At 41.4% G+C, this 17,736-nt stretch overlaps 2 protein-coding genes across 7 annotated transcripts; both read left to right on the plus strand.

Annotated features, from left to right (window-relative positions):
• Positions 1-2,508: 2,508 nt before the first annotated feature.
• On the plus strand, positions 2,509-10,999 carry mpzl3 (myelin protein zero-like 3). Its single transcript, XM_048981379.1, has 6 exons — positions 2,509-2,749; positions 3,868-4,034; positions 8,132-8,345; positions 8,765-8,915; positions 9,702-9,771; positions 10,119-10,999. The coding sequence occupies exons 1-6, from the start codon at positions 2,692-2,694 to the stop codon at positions 10,194-10,196; spliced, it is 738 nt and encodes a 245-aa protein (XP_048837336.1). The 5' UTR covers positions 2,509-2,691; the 3' UTR covers positions 10,197-10,999.
• On the plus strand, positions 10,199-17,155 carry LOC125711925 (uncharacterized). Of its 6 annotated transcripts, none has more exons than XM_048981371.1 (8): positions 10,199-11,853; positions 12,124-12,786; positions 13,501-13,646; positions 14,131-14,464; positions 15,422-15,560; positions 15,779-15,836; positions 15,969-16,017; positions 16,141-17,155. In XM_048981371.1, the coding sequence occupies exons 2-8, from the start codon at positions 12,750-12,752 to the stop codon at positions 16,260-16,262; spliced, it is 885 nt and encodes a 294-aa protein (XP_048837328.1). In that variant the 5' UTR covers positions 10,199-11,853; positions 12,124-12,749; the 3' UTR covers positions 16,263-17,155. The 6 variants fall into 6 exon arrangements, with proteins under 6 accessions (XP_048837328.1, XP_048837326.1, XP_048837327.1 ...); XM_048981369.1 differs by having other exon boundaries at positions 12,738-12,786; XM_048981370.1 differs by having other exon boundaries at positions 10,199-12,786.
• Positions 17,156-17,736: the final 581 nt, after the last annotated feature.

A 17,736-nucleotide genomic window follows, 5' to 3' on the forward strand; every position in this document is an offset into this window, starting at 1 on the left:
TGTTTTCATTATTTGGTAGTTCTCCTAATAGCTAAAGGTGAGTACATTTCAGCAGACAGATTAATATTTATTATTTAATGTTGAATTCAGGGCAATATATGCCAGCAAGGAACATTTAGAGCTTGTGGTTAATTACCTACTACACATCAGTGTTTGGTACATGTCCAGACATCTATCTGTCAAGTGTTGACATCTGCAGGCATCAAAGTTGTAGCTCTGCATTATTGGAGATTTGGTTTTAGAAGAAACATTTCATGTATTAAAATACGTCAATGAAAATAAATGCCAATAATTCTCATTCCAGGTGTGTGAGAGAAAATATGCTTACTCTGCTTTCACTGTGTTACTATACTGTGTGCTGAATTTACCATACAACAGAATACACACGTGCCTTCACACAGACTGACCTCTGCAAGGAAATCTTCCGCACCTCTTAGACGACATGCGTCAGCCACAGCGATGAGGAAACGCTGCCTGCTGTCGGCCAGAAGTTGCCCGGCCCTCATTTCCACCCATGGGTGTGGTGGAAAGAAAATAAAAAACTGTCCTTGATGAGTAGTATCAGCATATAAACATCTGCCGATGGCTCAGCCACTACAGACAAAACACAGTGATACTTCACATCAACTCAGGAGAGTGGAGAATAGGATTATGCTGCAATTGTGGAGCATTATAAGCCAATTATATGCATTGAATTCTCAGAGCAAATCTGAATTGTTATTGCACAAGGACATACAATTGCCAAATCTTTCCTTACCATTATTATTATTATTATTTTATTGTTCTTTTATTGTTTTATTATTATTCTTTTATTGTTATTATTATTATTATTATTATGCAAGAGCTTATAGCTCTTACAAGCATAGTGTTCAGTTCTTCCACATTTTTCTCCTTATATAGGGGTTTAGTGATCCATCCATCCATCCATCCATCTTCTAGTGGTTTATCCATTGTGGATTCTGGCTGACCTGCAGTACTCCGACACAGTGCAGGGCACCGGCAGGGGTATATCCTGGATTGCATGCCAGTCCATCATAAGACACGTACTAACTCACACAATATTGTATAATTCACAAAGGACAGTTCACCTAACTGCATGTCTTTGGACAGTGAGGGGTAACGTGTGTACAGTACCTGAAGGGAGCACCTGCGGCACAAGCAGTGGCAGACCTACCATAAGGCGAGGTCGGTAATCGTCTGGGGCCCCCGAAATATAGGGGCCTCGTGAAGTCAGAATTTCCAGAAGTTGCAATTAAGGATCTAACAAAATATGATCATTTTAATTATACCAAAATGTCAGTTATTCACATTTTTAGTGACCGCTTTCAGGATGGATGAAGTTGCCCCCGTCCAGCTATAATGGATTATTCTACTTTGAAACTTCACGCTACCCCTCTTTCTTTTAACAATGGAGTCTACCAGTTGTTTCACTGCCAAGGGAACTGACACAAAGTAGCCTAATAACAGACAAAGAAATCGGTGCAGTCATACGGGACTAACATTACATCTCATGTATTTTTGATACCATCCCGCTAGAGTGGTAGACAAATCCTGAATAGTTTTGGAGAGAACAATTAAATGCGTAAATGCAATAATTCCAGACTAACCATAGCAATAGAAGGAACACATAATGGTTTTACTGCGCACTTTGATTAGCGGATTATTGATGTTTCATCTTTCTCTTTCAGCGCCAAAAAATAGCTCAAATGGCCCAAAAGGACCCTCAGACAAGATAGTCTGCCCCTGAGCACAATGAATATGTGCAAAATTCACACGAGAAAGGGGGTCCGAATTCAAATCCTCAACCTTAATGATGTGAAGTACCTGTGGTACCCAGTGAGCCACCATTCCGCTGAGGATTTGGTAATAATATCTCTGCATCTGACATCGCTGTTGCTAAGAGACCCGTCTGTATAGCCATCCTCATTGAGATGGTGAAACTGAACACCAGCGCAGAGTGGAAAAATGCACTGTGTCTAACAGAGACCGCTTTGTCTAAAATCTACATTGGCCTACCACACCTTACAGACATGGATCTATGGACCAGCAATTGAGTCTCTGCTTTGTGTGTATTTTCTCAGTTACAAAAAGCAGGCCTATTTGTCAATAGTAGATTACTGGGTAAAAATACAGGAAGTGCTCCTATAGACGCATCAACAAGTTTACCCTTCCACGGTAAACTGCTATCTACACTATTGAACACAATGAACATAAGTAAGAACATCTGTAAGATTAAAAGTAAATTGAGTTTCCGTTTAACACGGAAAAAGTGCACTTTGACACACACAAAAACCTGAACCTGAGATATTTGTAGTGTTTCTCGATATACGTGTAAAAAAGAAAAACGTTTTAGCCTCGAAAACACGCAGATAATCAACAGATTATCAACTCTTACGTAAAATAAATATTACGAAACCAGGACGCATTTTAAGTAAAAGACCCAACCCTACTGTTCATCCAAAATAACGAGGATGAGAATGGGACTGGGTGTATGCACCACTTTTGTTAAATCGATGTTTTTGCCCGAAAATAAACAGGCTGGGGCTGCGAACCGCCCACTTCCTGAAACACCTGTCAGACAGGTAGAAGCCCAACATGGACGCGAAGAGACCGCATCTACAGCTCTGACTTGCTTTGTTTCATTTTGTATTTTGTATTCCTTCCCCACGTATATTACTCCTTTATTAAAATATGGGGTGCCCTCAACATCCAAAAACCGTCTTGTTCCGCCTCCTGATCCTCAGTTTTGGTGAGTTTATGCCAGTTTTGGTTTGTTTGTTGATCCCCGATGTACACGAAACTATTTACCTCGTACGGAAAAGTTTAGGTTGCGGCTTCGTTTCTTATTTTTATTTAAAAAATTCAGTGTATTTATCGATTTTAGTTTGCTAGGAACAATTCAGATGGGATATTTTACAAGATATTATGAGTGTAATGAATATTCGTGAATGATGAGAATTCGCATTCGTTTCCGATGTATGGAATCGTGTTTAGTGAATTTTAATGACTAGTTTAAGATGTATATTTTAAAATGTATTAAACATTCCCTTACGCCAGTTATTAATTGTTAAAACGCGACCAAAGTCGACCTTCGGCCAGACAGCGGCGTCCCTCGGAATGCGATCTGGGGTTTCTGTGTAACAGGACGCTGCTCCTGTCCGCGCAGCGCCGATCGCAGCCCTTTACTCCTGCGCTCCAGAAAAACCGTATGCATAAACTATTATCGAAGTACAATCAGTTTATTGTATGTCATTTTAAAAAAGAGAAATTCGGCGTGCCGAACAAATGGATTCCATCATATTCCCACCCTTACTTCAGTTTTCAGTATGCAGACAGCCTGCTTGCCGTTTTAACAATGATCAACTACAGTGCGGTTATTTTACGAGTTGTGGGTTAAATACTGAACATCAGTTAATGATCAAGGAATACTTTTAAAACTCAGATACTGTCAACTTACTGAAAAATATATGTTGTACCTTTCTGTTGGATTTCAGCTCTTGGTCATTTATGTTAGGGTGGTATTTTTAAAAATATAATTGTAATAATAAGATGGTGTATGTGTTGGTTTTGCAGTTAGGGAAAAAAAACAGTAACTAAGGTATGATTAAAGGCATTATTACAAATTGGTTTTGGTTGGGTGTGTTACAAAGGTGACATTATCAGAAAGGAGAACAGAGTTAGAGCCGAATATTGTTTAAGAGCGTGATGAATGCTGGCTCTTCATTGGATTGCATTCTTGTTTCGGTAATGAGGTCTCTGCCCGCTGGTTATTTCTCAAATGACACATTTTCCGTTCTTCTTTCCCACATCTGTGCTGTGTCTCCTGGCCCCTGCCACCCCCCCCCCCCCCGGTTTCCTACCCCCTAGCCTTGTGCCCGGTGCGTCCCATGCAGATCAGCTGCTCAGATACCCTGCAGGCCATCCAAGGCGAGGTCATCACCCTCAGCTGCTCCTTCTACTCCACCAGTCCCGCCAGCAGCCACACCTCTGTGGAATGGTCATATCGAGCAAAAGGAGGTGGTGACACACTGTCGGTGAGTCTCTGCCCCCACCCCCCCCACGAGGGGAATTGAAACCAGACAGGATGCTAAGCTATTAAGACGCAGAACTGTTACTTATAAAGCAATAGGTCAGTTTGAGGTCAGCCCTATGAATTTTGTTTTTGGTAACAGTTTTCGATGAAAGAATGTTATAGATGAAACATTTGTGATATTCAGTAGGTTACAGTGTTATGCTTGTGGTCAGAAGGTGGTCTGTTCAAATCCCATGGCCAGTATAGCGATTTAACTGTCGGGACCTTAAGAAAAATCTGTAGCCCCGATTCCTCCTGGGACTGGCTGACTGTTTCTCAGTTGAGTGCTACTTTGGATAAAAGTGTCTGCTTAAACAAACAAACAAAAATAAACAAATAAATAGTGAATGAAATTCACTGTGATTGAAATTAGAAACAGCAAGAATGGGGAGAAAAATGAGTGATTCTCATTTTAAGACCTGAATGTAACTGTAAATCGACATCTCTGAACATGCAGATGAACGAGATAATATTATTGTTATTGAGTAATTAAAATTAAAAAAAAAAAAAAATAAATTCTGGGAACTTCAACCCATAAAACCAACCCAAAAATGTGTATGTATTGTGTAGGGCTGGGTGATATCATAGGGATATTATATGCCACATGCGCAATAATTACCAGGGCTTCAGATCAAAGGCGAAGCATTTGGATGGACGTCAGTGTTTCGATCAATACTATACGGGTATTTATTTACGCCCCATTATTTGGTAAGCCGATTACTAGTACAGATAAAATACTGAGATGCATTTTGTGACACCCAAAACTTAGTAATCTTTATTAAGTTTGGTTAGTGGAACATGCCACATCATGCTGTTTCGGTATACTATGTTTGGTATACTATGTTTGGTATACTATGTTTGGTATACTATGTTTGGTACGTCGGTGGTGTGGCGGTAGTTTTTGCAGTTTAAAGTGTGACGCGTTTATTAAACATAAAGATAACTTTGGGGCGTAACAAAATGCCTCAATATTTTAGTCATACTACTAATCTGCTTAACATATTGTGGGTGTAAATAAGCGTCCGTATCGTACCGAAAAGCTGGCATTTGGCCAAATGTTTTGCCTGTCATCTGAAGCCCTGGTGATTATTGAGCATGCGTGATATAATATCGCTATGATATCGCCAGGTCCTAGTATTGTGCGTATGAAGGGAAGATCAGAATGTTTGATGAATGGACGAAACTCTTCCAATGGTGTTATTACATTTTTTGCATTGTTGGGCCCACAATTGAAGTCCAGTTTTCAGCTCTGGTTATTACTACCTTTCTTCCGGGCTGGTCGTGTTCTGCATCCTGTGGATGTGTATACTTCAGCCTAGTCCTCAGACAGTTTAGCTCCCTTCAGGGGGAAGTGTCTATGAATGAAACTGGAAATCAGTTTAGTTTGCTTTTCAGGAAAGTGCCACACTGATTAGATTCTGGAGTGCTTCAGCGAAAACTGAAAAATTGTAGGTAGGGATTGAAATATTTCAGTGGTATCTGATCTACTACATGAAGGTGTTTAGTGGCTCCCTCTTGTGGTATGAGTAAGAATCTTTTGATTCTGCTCCATTCTGTAATATTATACGTAGCTTAAGCAATCTGATACCAGTCTGTGGTGATGTGTCATAAAAGGTTTGTACGGTGATGAACATCCTGGAAAAACCATGGAATTAAGTAATCGCGTATTCCAGACCTGGACAAGTTATGGGAAATAAAGTCTTAGAAACATCACAGGTTTTTTTTAAACATTTGCAGTGTCACCCAGCCTTTCTCGAGCAGAGTAGTGTCTTGGTTATACTGTAACCTCATGAGTATGGAAGGCCGTCGAGGTGGAAAATGAGAGAAAATGTCTTCACATCATATTTTGCCTTCCAGACACTTTTTTCCCGCTTCTGTACGTCTCAACGCCTTTTCCTACGGAGTTCCTATAGCTGGCATTAAAATATATGTTTAAAAACTCGTGGTGATCAGTTTTTATACCGTGTCAACACGGTACAAATGGTACATGTTAAACGGGTCTTTCTCCAAAAAGTTACTGATATCTACTTGGATAGCTAGATGAACACCACTTCACTGAAGTACTAAAATTCTTCCATTCAATGGCAAAGAGTTCAGTCTGTGTTGTTATTGATTTACTATATTGTCTCTAGTGTTTTCTAATTACCATATGCTAACATTTTGGCTTTTAACCACTGAAACTCAAATTTTGTGAAAATGTCAGCGAAGAGCTGCGTTGTCTTGTCTAATTTGCTGAATAATATCTTGGAACAAGTGAAGTGAAAGGTAATGATATGTGTAAATTCATCTTTAAGCAAAAGTTATTTTCATGTATCTTTATGTAAAAGTTTCTGCTAAAACACAAGTTACTTATACATGCAATTATAATTGCCTGGACGCGACATAAGCACGATATGTGCATTATAAATATGTCACAGAAGAACAAAAAAATGTTATCTTGAAGTGTACCCATGTTATAGAGTAGCGATTTGGGTTAGCGCAAGTTCCGAAAGGGTCGCGAGGCAGAGTTGGAAATTTTAAGCATTTTAAAACCAGCAAGCTCCTATGCTTCAGATTAGACACCCTCAGTCATAGAATCAACCTTTATAAACGGGTCTTGGTTTGCAAATGCTTTATGCCAACCTAGTGAACACTCAACCAATCCAAGAAGCCAAACCACAGATGCTAAATTTAAAATTCACTGGCACATCCAATCAGATTTGTGAAATGGGCATCGATTAGCATAAATATCTGTGCACTGCATGCTTGATCATAGTGTTAATTTAAATGATATGCAATGGAAGGTAGATCCACATCCAAAGGATGAATACAAGGTGGTAACAGCTGGTTCCTCTAAACAAGCCGCATGTTTGTAATGGTGCCAAGCGATGATGATCGCATCACAGCTCCGAACGCTTTTCCTAAATGGGTTGAACAAAAAAAAAATTGTTTTTTCCTACCGATTCTTGGAAATTCATCTTGAAGTCATTAAAAAGTTGTGGAAATTTGTTGATCGAAAAAGTGTATGAACCTTGGACATGATATATCATGATTCTTATCACACCACAGAGGTATTGGCTGCATCTGTCTGAATATTTTCCCCCCCCATCTTCCAACCACTTATCCAGTACATGGCTGCAAAGAGCTTTGGACTTAATCCAGGAAGCATAGAGCACAAAGCAGGACAACAGCCTGTATGAGACGCCGACATCCCTAGTGTGAGGTGGCAGTATTACCTACTGAGACAGTATTCCATCGCTTTCTATGCACTAGCTTACCACTGTGTGACCTTCACATGGCAACCCATTCAGTACATTTCTTTCAATCTGAGGAACTTCGGTCCTCAGATGACAATTTTGGGGAGGAAGTTGTAAAAGCCTGATGAACGAAAGCAGAATGGGGGTGGGGGTGGTTATTATCGAGGAGGCATCCCTGCTAAGCTTAGTACGTGCAGTATTACCTTCAGCTGTGTTGAACACCTGGGAGGTGATGAGGATGTGGAACAATTTTGTAGTTGAAAACATTTGTTTGTAGGTGTTATACTTAAGTCCGTTTGATATTTCTTGCAGTTGAAAATGAGTTTAAAAACCTGGATTATGCCCTTTCGGTTCTGCAAAATTGATGTGATGGTACTTTTTCCAGTAATCAGATTATTGGTTCTGTTTTTATTTAGATATGTAGTGTTAATAATGATCATAATTCCTTTATTGTTGGTATTGTTGTTACTATTATTGCTATTATATGGAGAAATAGTTGCTCAAGTGGTCGGTACCCCCGTCCTGGGTTATTTCCTGCCTTGTTCCTGTAGTTTTTGCCAAAGGCTCCAAACCCATAACTCTGCATAGAACTAGAAGGTATAGAATGGGGATGGAGTTATGGATCGATTGTGAGAGAAAATCAGAATGTCAAGGGGTGGCAGCCCTTCGCGGACAGCTTACTCTACATGGAGCAAGCTGAGGGAGGCGTAAAGACAATTTCCCCACAGAGGGATCAATAAAGTATCAATTATTATTATGAATGTGGAACAATGAGAGTACCTAAATATTTCTGGCATTGTTACACGTTTCTCCCTCTTCCCAGGTATTTCACTTCATTTCCCAGCCTTACCTGCCCACAGAGGGCAGCTTCATGGGCCGCATAAAGTGGCCGGGGAACCTCGCCAGAGGCGACGCCTCCCTCCAGCTGCACAACGCTTCCCTTAGCGACAATGGGACCTACACCTGTGCCGTGAGGAACCCCCCCGGCGATGTCCACGGATCCCCTTGCCAGACTGAGCTCACAGTCACTCCTAGGGGTAAATTTGGGTTCATGATCATGTATGAGTGATTTTGTTGTGAGCTGGCCAGTGGCAGCCCGCGGGTTAGTACCTCCGGCTCGTGATCGGAAGGTTACTAGTTCAAATCTCAGGGCTGGCAGATTGCCTCCCTGAGCAAGGCCTTTAATCCCCAGCTCCAGGGGCATTGCATGCTAACTGACCCTGCCATGTCACCGCCCCCCCCAAGCTAACTAACCCTGCCATGTGACCCCTCTAGCATACTTACACTTATTTATGTGTCCCGTGGACAGTATGATGGGATAGAAGAAAAAATAATCTTCAATAAAGTACCACTAATCTGTATTTTTTTTCTATTGTAAGTGGGTGGCAAGGTATTCTTCCTTGTCTGTCTTGGTCTTTATAGACATTTTCTCTCCCCTCCCTCCCCATTCTACCAGGGACGAGCGTACGCTTCTCAGACATGGCGGTCTTGATGGCATTCATCTTGATACCCTCAGCCATCATCACATTGGTGTTGCTGGGTTCCATTTGCTGCTCTTGGCACGAGAAGGCTACAGTCAGGCGTTCACCCATCGAAGTCACTGATGTGTAAGGACATGTGCTTTGAGACGTCGAGGGAGGTGTGGACATTTGCGGGGGAGAGGCGATTGTTAGGGTTATCTTCTTATAAAGATACGCTGGAAACCAACCAGTCTCTGAACACAGAACAACACAGACAGCTGTGATGACTTTTTACTTGCTGCAAGGGAAGTCCGGTCCTGACTTCGAGGTGTCAGCCTCTCAGTCGAACTCAGCCAACTTCGAAAGAGGGACTCCCCTCGCAGTGTCTTTTATTAGGGTACACAAACAGGATATGCAAATAACATTCAACATTGTTTATCACCATGTATGGGGTGGAGATATTCAAGCAACAGTTATTCAAGTTATTCAAGCGAAGAGTCATTGCTAAATTAAAATCAAGCTGCTGCAGGGTTATTTCTAAGAAATGGCATCTAGCAAAATGACAATAAAAAAGTACATATTTCTCTAACAGGCAGGATCTCGACTAATTAACAATCATACGAGCCTCTGTAATTCTCCCGGTTTAGTGCATTTAAGCTGAAGGGCGAAGTTATTACTTTGCATGTGAATTCAGCTCTGCTACCCGTTAATCGTAAGGGTGCCACTTAAATCTCCTTACTCTGTTCTCCAATTCTCGTACCTTGAGGATCTATCTGCTGTGCTGAAGATCGAGTTTATCATGCTTACCTAGTTGTGAAGTGTGCTGGCTGTAGGTTGTATTTCCTGGTAATACCAGCAGTGTGCTTACACTTACCATTTGTTCTCCATTTGTGCCTGCTTAGAGATGCTGAGTTATTGTATTAATTTCCGCAGAGAGGAGTTTGGCCACAGCAGGAACAAAATGAAAAATGGCCCCTTCCCTTGCTGTGAGCTGTACCTGCAGGTATTGCTATTTAAACTATGTAATATTTTTTGATTAACTTCCTTCAGACACAATAAATCAACAAGACAACACTGATATAGTTTCATCAGTTCTCTTTTCAGTATTTTCTGAGGTGTTTTGGGTTTCGTTTTATATATATATATAAATATGTATATATGTATATGTATATGTATATGTATACATGTATATGTATAATATAATATTATTTTTTTGTCTCTGGGTTTTGAACATGAAACTTGCTGGCCAATAAACCTATCACATACATCTAGCCTTGACTTATTCATTAAATCTAACAAGTGAGTTTTCATTGGTTCCTCTCAACCTCTTTTTCTTTTTTTTCCTTCCAGGAATCAGCCAATGATGAGGAATTCTGTCCATGCACAGAGAAGCATGAAAAAGAACCCATTGCTGAATCTCAGTGCTAATAGCTGTCATTGCTGGGAAGGTGCACGCCCCTCAGTTTGAAAAGAGAACCGAGACTAGAGCGTGAATCTATGCAAAAATTGCTAAGTCAGTCTCACTTCCTGCTGATATTTAAAATGCCTGTTCTTGTTTCCATGGCTACGAGGTAGAAGCTTGATGACTAAGCTTGATGCCGTAATCTCAGTTTGATCCTCAGGGACCCTCAGACAGTCCACGTAATTGCTCCTTCCAAGCTCCTGGTAAGCTCCCAGCTGAGGGAGCAGAAATGTGGACGGTCCGGTAATGAGCACTGAGGGAGCAAAAACCATCTGGAGGTCCCTGTAGACCGGGTTGAGAAACACTGCTGTAACCAAAAGGGGTTTGCTTTTGAGTTACCTATCTCCTTTACTTTTTCAGGAGAACCTGTGTATATACAAACAAGCCAAACGTAAACAGTGACCCTGTATAGCACTAAATTGTATTAATTGTACTATTTTGTTGTAAGATCAGTCTTTGTTTTGATTGTGGCAATTTTGCAGTTATTTATTTTATGATTTTTGGACATTGTCACTCATCGGAGACGTGCCATTAATAGTCTCAATGTACATTATGCACTTGCTCTTCTGTTTCAGTACATGTGGATGTCTGATATCGAGTTATTCTGCTTTAACACGTTCAGTGCAGAAGAATGGAACTGGTATGTAAATGAATCTGAGACACTGATATGTTTCATTAACGTGACAGTGACATAAGTGCTCTTTTGCTTTCGACGGGTTAACTTGTTAAGATTTATACAAACCTGGCAATAAACTACTTTCTGCTGTGATGTTTGTGGTGCACGGAGGGGGGGATGGTGCTGATACTGGAAGCGTGTGATTGTGGTTCTTAAGTGTTTATCGTGTTCTCATCATGGCCGGTCTTGTGCTCGCTGATGTTCTCTATGCTTCATGACCAATGCTGCAGGCATCCCCTGGCTCCAGTCTCCAGCATATATGTAACTTTCAGTGGTTTTTCACCTTATACAGTAGTGCATCTCCAGAATCTTTTAGATCCTGCTCATATAAACTGTTGCTTCAAATATTACTCTTATTAAAATGATTAAATTCTAATTATTATATCATTGACATGTAATGTTACGTTTGTCAACTGCATCTTCCAGGAAAGAAAAGCGGCTGTCAATTTCCTTTCATTTTGTTTAGTATTTCACTGCACTGATACTGTTGCATATATATTATTTAAAAAAAATTAAAGTGCAATAAGCTGAGCATGAGTCTTGTTGAAGTAAATGGTCAGCATTGAACCGTCTGAGGTTGAATGTGAATGATTTGATGATCATTGAGTGAGTGCATGGGAAGGTTTTAATTAGACCTTTTGCCACCTTGACGCGGCTTTTGACAGGGTAGCGGAAAGGTTTGCTTTATTTTCAACATGCAGTACTGCTCTACAACCACAAAAAAAACAGTTATTTTGACGCTGAGCAGAATGTGAGATGAGGTGGGAGATACACACACATTCACACGCACGCACACACGTAGACACACGCACGCAGACATACACGCATGGATGATGGGGAAACAAATGCTTCTATCAGGTTCTTATAAGTCTCATTACCTTGTATGAACTAAAGCTTGACAAAACACCACGTGAAGGACCCTTTGTTGATGTTCTCCACTAGAACGGGTAAGTTTTACACATTGATACCTAATAAATCAATTGTCAGTTCTTCCTTATATTATTGCTTGCCTAAAGGGTGTATAGTGCTGTATTTGTTTTCTATGGAACTCGAGTGTGCTACGCGTTGAATATAATTGTCTTGATATGTGATAGCTCTGAAGAACATAAAGTGTCCATTACTCCTTGTTTATTCTGTCTACTGGATTTTAATTTAATTGTGTGTTTTTGCAGAAGTAGGTGAGTTTTTATTTTTTTTGCTTTTTTTTCTTTCTCAAGCATTGTGAAACCCATGTCTGGGCATAGTAAGCTCTGGCTGTCCATGATAAGTGATGTGAAAAGCAGAAGATGGGAGAGAGGAGCATAGATCGTGGATGCAAAAATAATTTATTTATAGACGGCACACAGAAAAACGTATGGGCTCAAATTTCAATGCTTAATGGCTTTATCTGTTTAAAACAATGTTGACGATAACCTGGGCTGTGCATGAAGAAGCCCTTTTATTCCAGAATTCTGATGACACACTGTTGAATCGTGTTGAAGGTTTTCCTCACAGGCCGCCTTTATTACCCTGTCATTGACTAAACCCACTGAACACACTCAGCTTTTGCAACCGCCTGCTGTTTTGAATGCAGGTTTCAGCTGAAAGGTGGTGTGAAATGCAGGCTGCGTGGCAGTGAGGCGTCAAACTCGACTTGTTGAAGTGGTGTGACTTGCTTTGCACATTAAGACTGTATATTTTTTTCTCTCATTTAGCTCTGATGGAAGTGTTAACTAGCCAACGAGCATTACTTCAACCGCAGTCACCGTACTTGTATATGGTTAAAATGGCACGCACAACATGCAGGCTAATAAATGTGTTTTTATATTGTCTGTTTTTCGTTGGTTGACAGATTTTTTGACGAATGCAGCACCTTGCCTGGATAGTTCTGATATTTTGGGGTGAGAATCATATATAACTTCGAAAGGTGAAAGTAACGACCATCAAAGTCGCATTTTGACTGCTGTGCTCAATATCTGTTTATTTCATTTACCAGAAACAGTTCACGGTTTGATTGTTTTACTTGCAGATATACATTGAATAATTAAATATTATGGCGAAATATTGTTTGTTGTAATGCAGCGCCCCCAACCTCCTGACTGCAGGGCAGTATTTCACAGGGTTGCAGAATTCTGGGGGTTTGTGGCAAGATTTCCAAAAACAAACCATATGTTTTTACATTTTTTTATTCATATTTGCATGTTTTGTTTGCATCTCAGAAAAACGGAAACAACTAAATGTGTGACCTGCCCCCCCCCCCGACATACTGTGGGCCTTAAAGTTTCCTGAGCCTAAAGAATTACGATAATCACAATAGTAACATATTTCCAAAGGCTTTACAATGAATGATACAAAAACATCATACATACCGCATTCAAGTTGATTACAATGTGACAATATGCAATCAAACAATTTAATTTTATACAGTTTTGATTGAATGCATTTGAACATCAATTAAGGCCTAGTTATACAGTAATGATACGTATTTTAAAAGTTTTGGTTTGGGTGGACTTGCAAAGCTTAAATCACACATCCATACATACATACATATATGCAAGCCAGGCCATGTTTCATTGATTCATTGAGACTGTATGTCTGCCTCGTGTCCTCCACAGTTTGCCACATGCACGGCTGCATGCACACCGATCTCAGGAAAGAGGCGTTGGAGGGCTCTAATGTTCACCTTCCCTGCAATTTCTCCTCATGTCCACAGACCCTGGATCACAGACTCAGCGTCGAATGGGAATTTAATAACACAGAGGTAGACGTGTTCTTATGTGTTAACATGACACGTTACAGTAATACGTGCGATTGTCTCCAGTTGATAGACAAATGGTGGCAAAACCCTGCAGTCTTTCATTTAGATCCCTGGTGCGGTATAAGGAGGTTATACATTGAAATGAATATCATAAATTATCAGTAAATTTTCTTGACTTTTAGCTTTAGCATGATTTGGCAAAATGTACTGCAGTATTATTTGGCTACAACAAAGAGCTGAAGTACCTGTTGCCTCTCGTATGTGTCAGATTGCATACATGAAATTGACCATTGTCATTACTTGGTGAGTGTTTTTCCTGTGATATTGTCTGTTCTCCGGCTTTTCAGTTTGAAGGCTATAAGAACTGTAGTAGTGCATTTGAGAAGTTTTCCTCTTAAGCGCAGCGATTGGCATGCTGGAATCCTGCATGCATGCACGAGACAGCCGAGATGCTGAGATGCTTCTCGTGTTTCATTGCCGGGAGCAGGTGCTCATCTACTTCTACGCGAACATCACGGTCATCGCGTGGCCCACCCTGACATTCACTGGTGACGTTGGCGTGGGTGATTTCTCTATCGTCATGCACTCTGTCACCTGCAACCAGAGTGGCACCTACTTATGTCGCAGTCGGTCTCCTGACAGCCCTTTGATCTTCAAGAGCTACACTCAGATGACTGTGACCTACAACCCTGCAGGTACGGTTCTTTGGCATCTTGGCTCCGGTATTTTGCTGCTTAGAAATATGCCATTACTTACGGATGTTGTCCTCATATGTTTTGCAGGAAATACAAGCCACACAGATGAAAATCAGGAGAAAACAAGTATGACTATATTGACCTTTGTTATTTATTAAGTCTATCAATTAGCATTGGGTAATTAGTATTGCAGTCGTGTGTGCCCTGCGATGGGTTGGTGCCCTGCGATGGGTTGGTGCCCTGCGATGGGTTGGTGCCCTGCGATGGGTTGGTGCCCTGCGATGGGTTAGCGCTGCGATGGGTTGGTGCCCTGCGATGGGTTGGTGCCCTGCGATGGGTTAGCGCTGCGATGGGTTGGTGCCCTGCGATGGGTTGGTGCCCTGCGATGGGTTGGTGCCCTGCGATGGGTTGGTGCCCTGCGATGGGTTGGTGCCCTGCGATGGGTTGGCGCTGCGTCCTGGGTTATTACCTGCCTTGTGCCCGTTGTTTCCAGGAGAGAATGCAGACCCCTGTGACTTTGCATAGGACAGGTAGGTACGGAAAATTGATGAATGAATATATTAATGAATGAATGAATAATCCGTATTGCCATAATAAGGTAATGATGTAAAAATGGTTCATGAGTTAGATATTCAGTTCTTAGGACAAAAGTGAAAAATCTCTTCGGTATATCGTGGGTTTGCCCCGGAGTTTCCTCCCAGTTGGCCATGCCTCAAACACCTCCCCAGGCAAACTGGTCCGATTCAGAAAATCCACCATAATGAGTAATATTATAGACCACTCTACCCCACCTGGATTGGGGAGACTGGGGCCTCGCCCTGGAGCCTGGCCTGGGGGATTGAGGCCGAGCATATGGTGCCTGGGCCTCCACCCATGGGGCCTGGCTGGGCATAGCCCCAAGGAAAAACACAGGGCCGCCCACCACCTGCAGGGGGAGCCGTGGGGGTCGGGTGCAATGTAGATCGGGTGGCAGTCGTAGGCAGGGGCCTCGACGGACCGATCGTTGGCTACCAAAACTGCCTCTTTATGTAAATATGCTTAAAAGATGTATAACATGCATTTATATATTTTTTTTCCTCCCAGTAAATCCTGACAGGGGCCCCAGGCTGCGAAAGACGTCGGAACTGTCCTGGATGGTGGGACCGGTGCTGTTGATTGCTGCAGCGGTACTGGGAGTGCTGGTGCGATGGAGGAAGAGACTTTTCCGGTGGACTGCACAATGGTGAGAATGTTACAGCCAATCAGGTGCACCCTGCTGACAGAGAGTGCTGGCCAGGCAGACTAACCAGCAAGAGTCCTAGCAGATAAGGCGACAGCTACAGAATACCCTGGGCTCTAGCTGTGGTCATAATTCAACTTCTTCATGGCTAAATATAGTATTAGGGAAAGATTCTTCTGTATAGACAGGAACTGAAAGTGCCTCCTGTGTGATGCCTTCAGCTTGGATCAGGGGAAGAGCGCCCCCAGTGGAGATATGTGTCCTCCACACCAAAACCAGGTACAGGCTGTGCTTCTCGCCATAGAAAGTCGCAGTTTTTTATTGGGATGTAGTGCAAGTTGAGTCTCTAGCCTAAATGGTACCCTGTTCTGTTCATCTCTGTCTGTCAAAGGACATCTATGTTCTTTGCAGGGTCTCTACTCCACATGTCGCCAAAGAAGAGAACATCTACATGCTTATGGTAAGTCTGTGATCAGTGCTGATTTCCCCCATTTAATTTCCTGTGGGAATTCCAGAATCAATATGTAACGTTCTGTTGCCTCAATCTATATCCCTCCTCCCTGCCCCCACACCTCCCTGGAAGCATCCTGTCCCTGGAGACCTGGCCACCACAGCCCACTGCAACAGGAAGATGTTTCCCTCAGCTTGAGAACGCTACTCCGCCTTTTTAAAAATCCTCTGGTGTACAATCAAAACAACACATAGCTGCACAGAAAAAGTGGGATTTTGGCCCTCTCACAAGAGGAATGCAAAGTGTCCTCTTTGTACACGTACGTCTTATATGAAATAGACTATAGAAGTCTAGAAATGCAAAGCAAATAAACAAATAAGGAAACACAACAAGGAATCAAAAAACACAATGAAACTTCAGAAAACATAATGACAAATCCGGAAACGCAACTACAAATCAGAAAACAAAATGACAAATCCGGAAACGCAACGACAAATCAGAAATCACAATGCCAAATCAGGCAACACAATGACAACCAATTAAACCATTTTAAACCAAGAATGATTCAGGGTTACACTTCACTGTTGTACGTGTATCTTGAAAAACACATCTGGGTGTCCAAAGAGCGGCAGGGCTATGAGATTCGATTCTGTGAGTAGCTACCATTCCCAGTTTCAGTTAATGTTGTAGTGTTTTCTGATTTGTCCATTTGTTCTACGGTTCAGGGCTTCTGCCTATTTGTCCGCTTACCTTTTTATCGACAAACACCGTGTAGATTTTTTTAAAAAATCACGGCCTGAATTTTACACAAGTATCTCACTTCCTACCAGAAAGCCACAGCTGCAAAATCTTAATGGAACATCGATGAATTCTGTGCTATTTTTGCCTATAGTTTGTATTTCGCTCTTGCTGTGTTGATAATCTTTACTCTAGTAGCCTAATAACCACTTTCTTTCTATGCGCTTTTATATACCCAAATAGAACACACGACTCAAATATCTGTCTGTTGCATTGTGAATTTTTTAAGTAGTTTAACTAGTGCTGTATTAATTTACCCTGAACATTTTTGTAGGGTGAAAGATATGTGCTATTTTACAATAATGCCATGTTTTAATATATTCCTATTAAAGCTGTTGCTCCATCTAGACATATGTGAATCTTTACAACCCAGGTGAAAATTCACGAGGAACCCTGCAAACTAAACTTAACTCTACCGCTGGAATCCTCTGTCACTGTTCATCACATGATGTCACGCACTGGCAGATTCCAGGGCAATTCCTCACTGTCTTTCATTTATTGTAAATTACAACTATATACTGAATATAAGTTATATATCCTCATGCAATAGTATTTAAAATATGCAGTTTACGTCATTTATAATTTGTGTGAGTACATTGTAAGCGCCCCCCTTTGGTAATTAATGCCTTTTTATGGGTGCTTTTGCCCAGACAAGCACACACATGATGTAAACCCGCAAAGCTTTCTGTCATCACAGACCCATATTCACTTAGCTGCTCAGTGCTGACATAATGGAGACACTGGTCGTTTTTTGTCTCCAAGACAAGCAAGTGAATGGATTAAACATCTCATGTAAAGCATCTCTTCAAATTTCCGATAATAATAAAAAAAATCTATATATTTTTTTCTGTAATTTGCTCTGGAGAAGCAAGACTTAACAGACAGAATAACAGCTCAAGTTATTTTGTCCAACGCAACCATCTCTTTAAC

Source organism: Brienomyrus brachyistius, chromosome 17 (assembly GCF_023856365.1).
Source record: "Brienomyrus brachyistius isolate T26 chromosome 17, BBRACH_0.4, whole genome shotgun sequence".
Lineage (NCBI taxonomy): Eukaryota > Metazoa > Chordata > Actinopteri > Osteoglossiformes > Mormyridae > Brienomyrus > Brienomyrus brachyistius.

Bases quoted from the DNA above. Each gene is read 5' to 3' on its own strand.
- mpzl3 (XM_048981379.1), top strand. From the start codon at position 2,692: ATGGGGTGCCCTCAACATCCAAAAACCGTCTTGTTCCGCCTCCTGATC. The intron at 2,750-3,867 runs GTGAGTTTATGC...CCTACCCCCTAG, and splicing joins CCTCCTGATCCTCAGTTTTG to CCTTGTGCCCGGTGCGTCCC. The intron at 8,916-9,701 runs GTAAGGACATGT...TAATTTCCGCAG, and splicing joins CCCATCGAAGTCACTGATGT to AGAGGAGTTTGGCCACAGCA.
- LOC125711925 (XM_048981368.1), top strand. From the start codon at position 13,437: ATGCAAGCCAGGCCATGTTTCATTGATTCATTGAGACTGTATGTCTGC. The intron at 15,837-15,968 runs GTACAGGCTGTG...TGTTCTTTGCAG, and splicing joins GTCCTCCACACCAAAACCAG to GGTCTCTACTCCACATGTCG. The intron at 16,018-16,140 runs GTAAGTCTGTGA...CCTCCCTGGAAG, and splicing joins AGAACATCTACATGCTTATG to CATCCTGTCCCTGGAGACCT.